The sequence below is a fragment of the Xyrauchen texanus genome, chromosome 4 (genome assembly GCF_025860055.1).
Source record: "Xyrauchen texanus isolate HMW12.3.18 chromosome 4, RBS_HiC_50CHRs, whole genome shotgun sequence".
Taxonomy (NCBI): Eukaryota; Metazoa; Chordata; class Actinopteri; order Cypriniformes; family Catostomidae; genus Xyrauchen; species Xyrauchen texanus.
Window position 1 is genome coordinate 807,501 of NC_068279.1, and position 15,000 is coordinate 822,500.

At 44.6% G+C, this 15,000-nt stretch overlaps 1 protein-coding gene across 1 annotated transcript in view; it reads right to left on the reverse strand.

The window, feature by feature from the left end:
* LOC127643254 (serine/arginine repetitive matrix protein 3-like) overlaps window positions 1-15,000 on the reverse strand; it is a 68,216-nt gene that overhangs the window by 29,179 nt on the left and 24,037 nt on the right. The window contains exons 3-6 of the mRNA XM_052125923.1: window positions 5,936-6,037; window positions 2,069-2,197; window positions 1,845-1,922; window positions 57-125 (exon numbers count right to left, since the gene is read on the reverse strand). Of these exons, the coding sequence (XP_051981883.1) occupies window positions 57-125; window positions 1,845-1,922; window positions 2,069-2,197; window positions 5,936-6,037 (378 nt within the window). The remainder of the gene's footprint in view (window positions 1-56; window positions 126-1,844; window positions 1,923-2,068; window positions 2,198-5,935; window positions 6,038-15,000) is intronic.

Sequence of the window (15,000 nt, forward strand, 5' to 3'; positions counted from 1 at the left end):
AAAGGAATATTCCGGGTTCAACACAAGTTGAGCTCAAAAGTCCTTTTAACACACACCTTTCTCTTTTGTGTTTCTTGCTGCTTTTCTTCCTCTTGTCTCTGCGGGTTGGAGATGAACTCTCAGCGCTGTGGGTCACACAGACAACAACAATCCTGATGATGAAATGTCTCACACGTACTGGAAACTTCACAAACATCCATTTCTTTTGTGCACTGACATTGTGTAACAGAAATCAAAATGCTATACTATATAAGCAACTTCCTGGCAAATATTTTCTAGTCTGTCCTTTCTACTTAAATGGAGATAGACTGAAATCTCCAGAACTGTTTGCCAAGATTGCATTCCAATAATGGGTCAAATCACTAATACCATCTGCACGGTGACCACTGGACAAATTGAAGCCCTACGTAGAGCTCTGAGATCTGGTGGGGGAGGGATGAGAAAGTGGAGCGTGGGGCGCAAGGCGATCAACTGTGTTCCACGACTGCAACCGGGTACTTAAATAACGTATGACAATGCAGGTGGTAGTGGTGTTTCTGACCTTGACCTTAAGTTGGTGCCCCCTAGAGTAAGATGCCCCCCCCCCACAGTAAGATGGTTTCACCCTAGGGTCAGTTGGTGCCCCCAAGTGTAAGATGGTGCACCCCTAGGGTAAGATGGTTCCACCCTAGGGTAAGTTGGTGCCACTCAAGGGTAAGATGGTGCACCCCATGGGTAAGATGGTGCACCCCTAGGGTAAGATGGTTCCCCCCCTAGGGTAAGTTGGTGCCCCCCAAGGGTAAGATGGTGCCCACCACGGGTAAGATGGTGCACCCCTAGGGTAAGTTGGTGCCCCCCTAGGGTAAGATGGTGCCCCCCAAGTGTAAGATGGTGCCCCCCAAGTGTAAGATGGTTCCCCCCTAGGGTAAGATGGTGCCCCCCTAGGGTAAGATGGTGCCCCCCAAGTGTAAGATGGTTCCCCCCTAGGGTAAGATGGTTCCCCCCTAGGGTAAGTTGGTGCCCCCCTAGGGTAAGATGGTTCCCCCCTAGGGTAAGTTGGTGCCCCCCTATGGTAAGTTGGTGTCTCCCATGGGTAAGATGCTGCCCACCTAGGGTAAGATGGTTCCACCCTAAGGTAAGTTGGTGCTCCCCAAGGGTAAGATGGTGCACCCCTAGGATAAGATGGTTCCCCCCTAGGGTAATTTGGTTCCCCCCTAGGGTAATTTGGTGCCCCCTAGTGCACCCCTAGGGTAAGTTGGTGTCCCCCAAGGGTAAGTTGGTGCCCCCCTAAGGTAAGATAGTGCCCCCCTAAGGTAAGATGGTTCCCCCTAGGGTAAGTTGGTGCCCCCCTAGGGTAAGTTGGTGCCCCCCCAGGGTAAGATGGTGCCCCCCTAGAGTAAGATGGTGCCCCCTAGGGTAAGATGGTGCCCCCCTAGTGCCCCTCTAGGGTAAGTTGGTGCCTCCCTAGTGAGTTGGTGCCCTACGCAGACTAAATAATATGTGTATAGGTAGCCATGGTACTGATCACCTGACAAACGTGGCATCTATTATTTGACTTCTCGAGATCATCGTTGAAAGAAAGAAGGCACAACATTCACTCTATAATCTTTCCTTATTCAAGTAGATTGAAGCTACACTTGCTTGTGTAAACAAAATAGCTGCCCAGAGGTGATGCCAAGATGGCCAGTAAATGGAGTGACTTGTTTAAAAGGACTTTTGTTGAACGAGATCCCAGATAAATACTCTTAATCTGATGACATTTCCCCATTCTCTGGAGTTGAGCCTGTGTCTCAGCAGACCAGCTCATGAGTCACACAAACAAGACAGAAGCAAAGAAAGAACAGATTGTTTGACGGGAAACTAACCGACTGTGTCTTCTTGCCTTCTTCTTTTTCCTCTTCTTTGGCCGAGGAGAGGGTGAACTGCTGGATTTCCTCTTGGATCTAGTGTGGAGGAAAAGAAGTTAATGGTGATATAAGCTTCACACACACACTTCCTGTAAGTGCATCTTTCTCTGAGAAACTGCACGTAATTATGTGTGAGAGAGAGTGTGTAGGTGTTGTGTGTTATCCAATTATCTTCTATTTACCTGGAGTCATCGTAGGCGGTCGAGTCGTGATTGTAATACTCTCCATCCCAGTTGTAGTCTTCCTCGTAGCCGTCGGTATACGCAGGGTTTTCCACATGATCTTCATCACCGACAGGAAGTAGAATGACCCTGTGTATGCAGGAGGTAACGGTCAAAGGTCATCACATGACAACGCTGTCTATGAAATGAGAGGTTCTGAAGTAAAACTTCTGCAGCAATCCGGAGTGAGTTTGTATGTATCTGCATCCCCATACTGGTATTGAAACTGGTATTGAGAATTGTCAAATTTCACTACCGACTACTGAAACTTTGGTATTGTGATAATGTATAACCTTTATTGAACATGGTAGATCTTGCTGCAATAACCACCTATTTGTGGACTTCAATCTTTAATACCATCATGCCTGTTCTTCTCTCATCCAAACTGGCCCAGCTCTCCATGCCCACCCCAATCTATCAAGCTTTCTGGCAGATAGACAGAGGCTAGTGAGACTCACATCCGGGACCCTCACTATTAGCACAGGTGTTCCTCAGGTATGTGTTCTCTCTGTACATGAATGACTGTACTGCAAAAGACCCCTCTGTCAAGCTCCTGAAGTTTGCAGACGACACCACGGTCATTGGCCGCACCCACGATGGTGACAAATCTGCACCGTTCCTGGGCACTACCATCTCTCAGGACACACACACACACACACAACACGCACACACACGCTCCTATGGCTACATATGCGATTAAAAATGCTTTGTATAATCCCTTCCCTCATTATAAACTTATACTCATTATCTGTCCTCACACATCTGTGAGCATCTTGATTAATTAAAATCAACATTTCAATAATATAGGTGATATTTTCCATAGTCCAGAAAACCAGGCAGGACAGGCAAACAAAATCCAAGACAAAAGGCAGAGACAATAATCCTAAAAACAGGCAGTAAATCCAAAAAAGAGTGGGCAAAACAGGAGAAATAATGCTCAGAATTGCAATCCAAAGAGTGTCAAGACTTGGCCATGAACAAACTGTCAAACAGGGATTAAATATACAGCAGTTGATTATTATAATGAGACACAGGTGATGTGAATGAATCTATGTCAGTATTCAGGAGAGGAGGACCTCTGGTGGTTATTTCAAGGTATTGAAGTAGAGGATGTTACAGAGCCCACCGTCCTTTGAGTGGTTCCTGATGCGGATAGAATCGCCTTGAGGTCGGGGTGATTACGATGAAAGTCCTCAATGAGTGAGGGGTCCAGTATATCCTCCATCGATCCCAAGGATTGCTCCTCCGGAACATAGCCCTCCCAATTGACTAGGTATTGAATTTGATTACACCTTCATTGTGAGTCAAACCCTTTCTCCATCAATGACCAATGGGAGAGGATCCTGGTTCTCTGGATTCGTTGAGTTCCTCATTCTCACCGGTTTCAGCAGGGATACATGAAAGGTGGAGGAGATACTTAGCTGGCAGTTGAAGCTTATACAGTCGTGATTTGTCTGAGGGTCCTACATACCTTGGACTTAGTTTCTTTGAGAGAAGTCTGAGGTGTAGATCACGAATCGACAGCCATACCCACTGACCCGGCTTAAGGTAAGGAGCTGGTCAATGGCGTCGATCGGCCTGGATATTTTGCCTTCGTACTGCTCGCTGGAGACGGACATGAGCTCAATCCCAAGTGCGTTCACTCCCTGTTAACCAGTCGTCCACTGGTGGTACGTCAGAGGGAAAAGTGGAGGTTGGAAACCCAGGACACACTGAAACGGCATGTGACCAGTAGATGTTTTGACTAAAGAGTTCTGTGCATATTCCGCCCACAGAAGGAAGTGACTCCAGTCGTTTTGATTGTGGTCACAGTAGGAGCACAACAAACGTCCAATCTCCTGATTGAGACATTTTTTCTGTCCATTCAACTGAGGATGATCCCTAGAGGTGAGACTAATGCTCTCTCCCTACCTGAAGAGAGAAATTTGTCCTTTTCCAGCAGAGAACATAGCCTAAGATTTGGAGGTGCTGACCCTCAACCCAACTGCTTCAAACTCGGCCGCAACCCTCCCAAGTGTGCACTGGAGGTCACAGTATGATGATGCCAGCAGGACCACATCATCTGAAAATAGCAGGGGTGCAACCCTGAGGCCCCCAAACTGGTTTAGGAGTTCCTCAAAATGTTCCTTCCACCACTTGACTATATCGGTAGGCGAGGTCAACAGTTCCCTGCCCCTGCCAACAATGGCCTGGACATATTCCTGCTTTCCATGCCTGAGCTGTCTTACGGTTTGCCAGAACCTTATTGAGGCCGACAAAAAGTCATTTTCCATGGCCTCCGCAAACTCCTCCCACACCTGGGTTTTGGCTTTCACAACTGCTGCCCCTGTCAGCCAAGTCCAGATTTCTGTGGGTTAACCAATCCCAAAAACTCTCCTTCAGCCTGATGGCTTCCTTCAACGCAGGTGTCCACCAACAGGTTCTAGGATTGCCATCCCGACAGGCACCAACAACTTTCCAGCCACAGCTCACTGTGTCCACCTCTGTGATGGAGGCTTTAAACAGGATCCACTCAGACTCCATGTCTCTAGCCTTCTCTGGGATATGGGTGAAGCTCCTCCAGAGGTGGTGATTAAAAATCTTCTGGACATGGGTCTCTGCCAAACGTTCCCAACAATTCCACAATCCGTTTTGGTTTGCCAGGTCTATCCATCAGTTTCCCCGCCATCTGAACCAACTCAACACCAGGTGGTGATCGGTTGACAACTCAACTCTCTTTACCCGAGTGTCCAGAACATACGGCCGCAGGACTATTGATGTGACTATAAAGTCTATCATAGACTTTGGCCTAAGGTGCTCTGGTATCGAGTACACTTATGAACAATGGTGTTTGTTATTGGCCAATCCATGGCTAGCACAGAAGTCGAATTTATGCATTTGGCAGACGCTTTTATCCAAAGCGACTTACAGTGCACTTATTACAGGGACCATCCCCCCGGAGCAACCTGGAGTTAAGTGCCTTGCTCAAGGGCCCAACAGTGGCATCTTGGTGGTGCTGGGGCTTGAACCCCCAACCTTCTGGTCAGTAACCCTGAGCCTCAACCACTGAGCCACCACTGCCCCAAGTACATTGTACACTGCTCGGGTTCAGATCAGGTAGGCTGTTCCTCCCAATCACTCGCCTCCAGGTATCTCCATCCTGCAACATGAAGTTGCAATGAAGTGATCCTCTCATCTACTGGGCTAAACTCTGAATTGTAGCACCCAGCTGGGGGCTTGTGAATATACCCACATCTGCTCGGCACCTTTCACCCCGAGCAACTCCGGAAAAGGAGAGAGTCCAACCCCAGTCCAGGAGTTTGGTTCCAGAGACAGAACAGTGTGTAGAGATGAGTCCAACTATATCTAGCTGGTATCTCTCAGCCTCACACACTAATTCTGGCTCCTTCCCCACCAGTGAGGTCACATTCCATGTTCCAAAAGCCAGTTTCTGTAAACAAGGTCCAGTCCGCACAGGCCCCCGCCTTCACCTGCTACCCATTGGGCATTGCACCATTCCCCTATTTCTCTCCTTGCAGGTGGAGGTCTGTGAGACCAGTTTGGCAAATACATACATATTGAGATAATAGGCTATATTGCTATATTTCCCAGTTTAGTACAATGATAAAATCAGCCAGCAGAACCGTTCCAAGATTCAAGATTGATGATACTCTCTGTCCAGCATTATCATTAATCATGCTAATATAGTGTCACACACTGGCAGAAAGGTTACACTATAAAGGAGTTAACACACACTTTTTACAATTCCGTTTGGGATATAAGATCAGTCAGGAGTGGATCAATCGTTTACTTATTTACACATCAGAGTATGAGATGAGCTTTACTCACGCTGGGCGCGGGTGTGAGCCGTCTCGCATTATCACTCCCTCTTTCTCCATCAACATCTGACGAAACGTTCCAACCTTCTGTCTGATTTCCTCTTCAGTATATCTGCAAACAGAGAGAAATAAGCACTTGTTGATGAGAGGCGTGCGATTACTTTATGCGATGACTTACTGTAACCATAACTGTTACTGTACCGCACTAGATGGTAAACTCTACTGTACCTACTGTACCATGAGATGTAACCGGGTACGATTTTTGATGGTTTGATTGTTTTGATTTTATATATAAATTGGGGAAAACCTTGTTGGAAAAAAATGCTGCATTTAAATGTCTTTAAAAGCCTTATTAAGTTTTCATTAGGTAGTTAGTGAAAGACGCACGAGAGTGTGTCGAAATCCCTCAGGTGCTAGACTGAGTCCAGGCTACGATCAGTCATCGGCTGCTCACATATGGTGGCAGCCCTACAGGCATGTGAGGCATTTCGCCAACATTAGTAGTCCAACTGCCAGCCAAAAGTGCTTTGCTGTTGATTTATAAGATTAGCTCTATAAGCTATGGTTCGGTAGGAATGTGCATACATTAATGGGATAGCACTATAACACAGAGTCAGTTGTACTACTGATGAGATTTTGCGTTCCACTTTTATGAATTCAGTGACATTGAATTAGTTTGGAATTGAAGGAAACAGATGTGTAAGGTTTTATTGTGCCACATCACACTTACTTTCATCCGTGGAACACATAAGATGATGATGGGCATAACACCCACTTTCTGGCACTATCTCGTGTTAGAAACGTGAGAACATACACTGTGCAAGAGAGCTCCTGGTTTTGTTCATCATTTCAGAATCAAACTTCACACAAAATCCTTATAAATTGCATTAAATATGTTTTCACAAGTCATATGTTTATACTGAGTGTTTGTTATGGGTCATTTTGAAGGATGCGTATGGATTGCATGTGTGGAGTTTGACCATGTTTGCGGCACATTTACGAACTGGGAATGTACATTTAGAATGAATCAAATCTTACTTAATGATTTATAGCCCTTAAGTGTTAAGGGTCAGTGTTTATGCAAAGAGTGTGTTTGAACTGTAAGATTAATGATTAATGTCTTTGAAGTTCATCCTGGATTAACTGCAGAAGTTCACATTGTCCTTGTTAATTGCTGATGAAGCTTTTGTTAGCAATTAATTGATAGTCGATGAATGCCATTATAAGCATGTAGTCCATCATTAGACCGAGGTGATGCAGACAGAGATCAGTGAGGTGCATCACAGTGTAACCGGCTGGTCATTTCGGTGAGGTCCATCCTAAATCCAAGGTTCAGACAATGGCATATGAAGTATCCCATGTCTTATGGTTGGAGTTGGCATCAGTTCATCCTCTGAAGTCCATCATAATAGACTGAAGTGATGGCTGGCACCGGCTGTAGTTTGTTGTCATCACTCAGAGACACGTAGCAGTGGAGTCCAACAACTAGCAGGAACGGAGATGGATCTGGCCGGCTCTTGTGACCTCGGGATATGAATCAGGGAAAAGAAATACATTAATATTAGCGTAGATGCCATTCAGTTTATTGTAGAGATATAAATCATGATAGATGTTTCTGAGAAATGTTTCTGGTTCCGGCAGACCCAACTAAAGCAGCCTAATTGTGTGTTGGAGGATAAATTAGGTGCATGTCTGGATAAACAGAGTCTTTACTCGAGACTTAAACTGAGTGAGTTTGTCTGAGTCCCGAACAGTGTTAGGGAGACTATTCCACAGTTTAGGAGCCAAATATGAAAAGGATCTTCCTCCTTTTGTGGATTTTTGATATTCTAGGAACTATTAACAGGGCAGAATTGTGTGATCGTAATGAACGTGATGGAATATAGTGTGGTAGAAGATCACTTAAGTACTGCAGAGACCATTCAAAGCTTTGTATGTAGTTACAGAATATTATAATTAATACAGAATTTAACAAGTAACAATGTAACGATGATAAAATGGGGCTAATATGATCATATTTCTAGAAAATCTACATTTAGCATTAGCCAGCACTTGTAAATTTGATTTGATGTCAGATGCTCGAGCCCCTGAAATGCATTTAACAAAGGTGGCTTGATCCTCTATTTCCACGTTCCTTACCATAGAATAGAATCACATATGACCAAAGCTCTTTCAATGATTCCCAGTGGGTGTATCACTGAGTGGGGAGAATCGATTGTAAACTCTAACAGGAATGGGAGAGTGCTGTTGCTTTGCTGAGCGAGTATGCCACCGAGACGTCACCCAAACGCCCTGCTGCAGGGGCTCTACAGCCGGAACCAAAGTGTGTGTGTTGCTCTCTGTATTACCCACATCCGAAACAGTATCTACCGGCTTCTCTTTCTTACTGACCTCCACTAGCGTTCGGATGGATGTCTCTAACTCATTAAACTTCTCCATCAGCCTGACTAATTCCTTACATTAATCACATGTGAATCCCTCACTGCTGACGGAAGAAGCTATAGTAAACATGTGACATGCAATGCAGGAAGCAATAACATGAGTGGATGCCATGACTTACCTCAATTGTTTGTTGTTGTTGTTGTTGTTGTTGTTGTTGTTATTATGGTTGTTCTTAAAGCGGTGAGGGTTTGAGATCGATGTGGTTTGATGGGGTTCCTGATCAAATGAGGTTTGAGATTGATGCAATAATCCGTGTACATTGGAGAAAAAGAATCAACGCAGTTGAGACACGAGAAGTAGACAAGCGGGGGGAAAAAAGAAGAAAAAAAAGAGAGAAAACGGGTGTGCGCTGTAAAAGACACACAGTTGAAACAGTAGAAAAGAGGGGGAAAATAGCACACAGTAAAATGGCAAAGGATAAAATGATGAACGTATAAGAAGAATAATCAACGCTAAGCAGGCTAGCAAGCCACAAACACAGACTCGTGCAGCGTGTCCGGAACAGTATAAAATGGCGGAGTGGTGGTGGTGTAGTGGGCTAAAGCACATAACTGGTAATCAGAAGGTTGCTGGTTTGATCCCCACAGTCACCACCATTGTGTCCTTGAGTAAGACACTTAACTCCAGGTTGCTCCGGGGGGATTGTCCCTGTAATAAGTGCACTGTAAGTCCCTTTAATTTTTGCATTTAATTTTCATTTTTCATTTTACAATTTTTTTATTGAATTCTCATTTGTAATGTATTTACCGCCCACATTGGAAGAGAATGATACAAACAATGTAACAAATCTAAAACAATTAAAAAGTAGCGGCAATGCATTTCGCTTTTGATCTACAGCTTTTTTTCTATTGTCAGGTGAACTTTGACGTAAAAAGAGTAAACTTAAATGGAATGCTGTAATAGTCCGTTTTCATGATTAGTTTATCAAAGCAGTCATAATAGTAATCTCGATTGCTTTTTCGATACATTGTGCAGCCTTGCTAATTAGTGTCTCTTTAGTAAGCAACATGTTGACAGCAAACTGTTTAGGAATCACTTGTTAGTCAAGTGTCTCGTGCAGTTCACGTGAGGTGAGTAGAGCGCACCTATGAAGAGCGTTACAAATCAGTCACTTGCGAGATTTTGTTTCAGATGGGATGCTACCTTAAAAGGCAGCTGCCTATAGGATAGACGCTCACTAGCATTTGGACCAGAGCCGTTATCTGCAACACTTTCATGAAGAGGTCAAAGCAGGGCACGAGGCTTGTGTTGAGAGATGTGAAGAAGCCGCAGTGCGAGTCGTGTGAAAGGAATTGACACAGCGGTGTATGAAACCACAGTCACCGACTGCACCTGCTGTCTGGTTAAAGGAGACTGGCGTTACCATGGGCAACCATTGTGTATTGAGTTGAGCTGGTAATGTATGGCACTATAATAGCAGGTTTATCAGCCACTGCCCAGAGCAGCTGCACGCAACAGAGGAGGAAGATGATGATGATGAGAGAGCCAAACCGAATTACAATGTTTAACATCTTGTTTGTGATTTGTTGAACGCTACGTCTTCATAAGCCTGCAGGGGGCTCTCGCCATGTTTGGAAAGAGCAGATGTAACACACACACACACTTTGGCTACAATGGACACGGCCTTATTAAGCCAGTTAGATAATAAAGACTAGAGTGAAGCCGACATCATTAGCAAAAGATTCAAGGGACATTAATGCACCATCTATCACTTTTGTTTAGCCAACAGACAATCGATAGCTCTGATTAACCCGTTTAACAGCACACACTCCCCTGTGACCCCATTATGAACACTTCAGTTCTGAGGATAGAGAGATTCTACACTTCACTTATCTTTACTGATGTTTTGGCAAAACTCAAAATACACAGTCCACGTTACAAGTCATCTCGCTCTCGTGGTTGCTAAGGTGTTTTTATGACATTACTATCTGGATGCCTCTCTCATATTACAAAGGTATAACATGTTTACAAGCACAATACATAAATCAAATTAACAGTTGAAAGTATTTGATTATTTGAGAAGAAATGGTGTATTGGACAATGGTCAATTATATACTGACCACAATTGACCAATCACAATGAAGTATTTCAGAGCGCCTCACATGTCTGGGAATGAACTGCTTCTCTTTCTGCACATTCATCCATACATTGACCTCTCTCCTCTCAGCACTCGTCACGGGGAAATTAATAATAAATTATACATGAAACTTCATCTTCTGTCTCCATCTGTCTCCAGATGGGTCTCTCTGGACATGGATGAGTCTGATCATGGGGTGGGGACAAATAGGGCCATTGGGCTGCTGGCGTAGTCAGTGAGCTGCTTCAATGGCAACACTCCACCAGTTGTATGTGTGTGTGTGTGTGTGTGTGTGTGTGCGTGCACGCGCATGTGTATGCACGCGTGTGTGTGTGTGTGCGCACACGTGTGTGTGTGTGCCTGCGTGCCTGTGTGTATGTGTGCACACATGTGTGTGTGTGTTCTATCTGGTTTCTAGGGAGTTCAGTGTGATTACTCATGTTGCTAAGCAGTTACTTGTGTTTTCTGAGTGGTTGCTAGGTGGTTGCTACAGTGTTCTTGCAGGCTGTGAGTGTTTTGCTATGTGGTTACAAATGTGTTCTGAGTGTTTTTAACAATTCTATCTGGTTACTAGGGAGTTCTGTGTGATTACTCATGTTGCTAAGCAGTTACTTGTGTGTTCTGAGTGGTTGCTAGGTGGTTGCTACAGTTTTCTTGGAGGCTGTGAGGGTTTTGATATGTGGTTACAAATGTGTTCTGAGTGTTTTTAACAATTCTATCTGGTTACTAGGGAGTTCTGTGTGATTACTCATGTTGCTAAGCAGTTACTTGTGTGTTCTGAGTGGTTACTAGGTGGTTGTAACAGTAGTGATGTCCAGTTTGTGAACAAAACTTTTATTTGAACTGGTTCTTTTTAGTGAACGAGTTGAACTAGTTCACCAAATCGGACTGAATCTTTTGAAACAGTTCACTTCGAGTCAACACTGATCCTCAAGTTACTCTATCTTAACCTGTCTCTCGGATGTGGACCTGACACTTCGAATTGAAATGAGCCGATAACCAGGAGTAATATGATCCTAGAACTGGTGATATCTGCTTTTGCAAACTCTTCTTTACAATTAACCACTACAACTAGTTCACAAATGCTGCTGACATTGAGCATGTGTGTGATTAAGGGGTGAAATGTATATACATTTAAACCATCCGAAAAAAAACGGTTCCCATCACTATGTAACAGTAATTTAACAGTCAAAGGTTATTTAAATATGAAACAAACTAAATTAATTGCAGGGTATAATTGTTTTTTAAGTACATTGCTATCTAAATGCTAGGCTGTTCTGGGTGAAGCCGTTGCTTCTGAATGGTTGCTAGGGTGTTCTGGGTAGCTGCGTGGTTGCTATGGTGTTCTGGGTGGATGCGAGGGTGTTGCTATGTGACTGCGAAGGTGTTCTGAATGTTTTTAGCATGTTGCTATCTGGTTGCTAGGGAGTTCTGGGTGATTTCTCATGTACGTAGCTAAGCAGTTGCTTCGGTGTTCTGAGTGGTTTCTAGGTGGTTACTAGGGTATTCTAGGAGGCTATGAGGGTATTGCTATGTGGTTACTAAGGTGTTCTGAGTGTTTTTATCTAAATTCTTTCTGGTTGCTATGGAGTTCAGGATGATTGCTTGTGTTGCTTAGTAGTTGGTTGTTAAGGTGTTGCTAAGGAGTTCTGACTGTCCACAAAGCTGTTGCTATGTTGTTACTAATTGTTTTTAGCACAATGCTATCCAGTTGCTTGGTAGTTCTGGGTGGTTGCTTGTGTTGCTAAGCAGTTGCTTCTGTGTTCTGAGTGGTTGCTAGGTGGTTACTAGGGTATTCTAGGAGGCTATGAGGGTATTGCCATGTGGTTGCAAAGGAGTTCTGAGTGTTTTATCATAAAGTTCTCAGGTTGCTTGGGAGTTCTGGTTGATTGCTCATGTTGCTGAACAGTTGCATGGGTTCTCTGAGTGGTTGCAAGGTAGTTGCTAGGGTGTTTTAGAAGGTTGTGAGGGTATTTCTATATGGTTGCTAAGGTGTTCTGAGCTTTTAGCACAATGCTATCTGGTTGGTAGGGAGTTCTTGTGGATTACTCGTGTTGCAAAGCAATTGCTTGGATGTTCTGAGTGGTTGCTAGGGTTTTCTGGGTGGCTGCGAGTGTGTTGCTAAGGTGGTCTGAGTGTTTTTAGCATGTTGCTATTTGGTTGCTTGAGAGTTCTGGTGGATTTCTTGTGTTGCTAAAAAATTGCCTGATTGCCTGATTGGTTGCTAGGGTGTTCTGGGAGTGAGTGTTCTCTGTGTGTGTTTTTTTTAGAACAATGCTATATAGTTGCAAGGTAGTTCTCGGTGGTTGCTTGTGTTGCTAAGCAGTTGCTTGGATGTTTAATGTGGATTCTAGTTGGTTGTAACAGTAAATGAACAGTCACAAGTAAGTCTAAATTGTTGCTAGTGTTTTTTGGGTGGCTGCAAGGGTGTTGCTATGTGGTTGCTAAGGTGGTCTGAGTGGTTGCTAGGAGATTGCTAGGGTGTTCTGTGTTTGTGTTTAGCACAATGCTATATGGTTGCAAGGTAGTTCTAGTGGATTACTCATGTTGCAAAGCAATTGCTTGGATGTTCTGAGTGGTTGCTAGGGTTTACCCTAACTATAAGCAATAACAATTGTGATGCTAGTCTCAGCAAGCACCACTAATAATGATGAGTCCATTTATTATTCCATGTGTGTGTCAATGTGCCCCAACCATCTGCATGTTTAATCTTGCTAAACCAAGCAGTGCAGGGTGGGTGGGGAGTAAAGCTGGGGGTGTTGGGGAAGTTGTATAGGAGAGGTTACGGGGTCAAAGACTTTAAAGGGGAGGCGGGTCACACTGGTTTATAGTCACAATACGAAAGACAAGCCCCCAGTCACCATTATAACTACTGCTGCCCAGTTAATTCCCCCAGCTGCTCTCCACCACCCCTGAAAACTGTGTGCATTTGATCACTCGTATGGTTTCTGAAGCACGTGTCTACTCAAGACTTCTTTTATGATATTGTGTTGTGTACAACCACCCTTGTTTACAAAATACTTTGGTTGAAAAGAAAAGAGAAGCTTGAATATTTTTAACAAAATCTCCTTTTAAGAAAATCAGAATAAATCACGTTTTGGAACAACTTGAGGGTGAGTTGAAAGGCCTTGAGTGTGACACTTTAGAGTTCTCTTGTACAAACAGAGAGATAAAGAGAGCTTGCAGAGCCGCTGAATCACGCTCAACACAACAAACCAGATCTTCAGTGAGCACTACATAGGGCACGACTAACTTCCACAGAGCTGCACGCCGTCTGCTACTCACACTGAGTGGAACATATGGACACCCTACATCTCTCCTAAAGGAGCGTGCAATTAGCCCTCATGCAGGAGAGGGATGAACAGTGGTGTGTGTGTGTGTGTGTGTGTGTGTCTGTGTGTGTGTGTGTCTGTGTGTGTGTGAGTGTGAGTGTGTGTGTGTGTGTGTGTGTGTGTGTGTGTCTGTGTGAGTGTGTGTGTGTGTGTGTGTGAGTGAGTGTGTGTGTGTGTGTGTGTGTGTCTGTGTGAGTGTGTGTGTGTGTGTGTGTGTCTGTGTGAGTGTGTGTGTGTGTGTGTCTGTGTGAGTGTGTGTGTGTGTCTGTGTGAGTGAGTGTGTGTGTGTGTGTGTGTGTGTGTGTGTGTGTGTGTCTGTGTGAGTGTGTGTGTGTGTGTGTGTGTGTGTGTGTGTGTGTGTGTGAGTGTGTGTGTGTGTGTGTGTCTGTGTGAGTGTGTGTGTGTGTGTGTGTCTGTGTGTGTGTGTGTGTGTGAGTGTGTGTGTGTGTGTGTGTGTGTGTGTGTGAGTGTCTGTGTGCATGTGTCTGTCTGTGTGCGAGTTTGTGTGTGTGAGTGTGTGTGTGCATTTGTTAGTGTGTGTGCGCGCGTGTGTGTGAGCATCTGTCTGTGTGTGCACGTTTGTCTGTGTGTGTATGCGCGCATGTGTGTGTCAGTATGTGCGCGTATGTGTGTGCATGCGTGTGTGTCTGTGTGTGCATTTGTTAGTGTGTGCACGCATGTGTGTGTTTGTGAGTGAGTGTGTGTTGTCTAAGTGTGTGTGTGTGCATGCATCTGTGCGCATGTGTGTGTGTGCATGTGTGTGCGTGTACATACGTGTCCGTGTGTGCATTTGTCTGTGTGTGTGTGTGTGCGCGTGTGTCTGTGCGCGCATGTGTGTGTGCTCATGTGTGTGTGTGCATACATGTGTCTGTGCGCATGTGTGCATTTGTCTGTGTGTGTGTGCATGTGTGTGCGTGTGTGCGCATACGTGTGTGCATGCGTGTCCGTGTGTGTATTTGTCTGTGTGTGTCTGCGTGTGTCTGTGTGTGCACGCATGTGTGCATGTGTGTGTGTGTGAGCGCGTGTGTTTGTCAGATGGCTAATCCCCCCTCCAACATCCTCCTGAATATCCCCAGTATCATCATTCTGATGGCTAATACACCACAGCTGCTAACCTGGGACATTCCAGTTCCACTAATGAGAGGGAGATCTTTAAATTAAACAGATTTGGAATAAATCTTTTGAAATAGAGGCTGGACATATTGTGTAATATGGTGAGAAGGA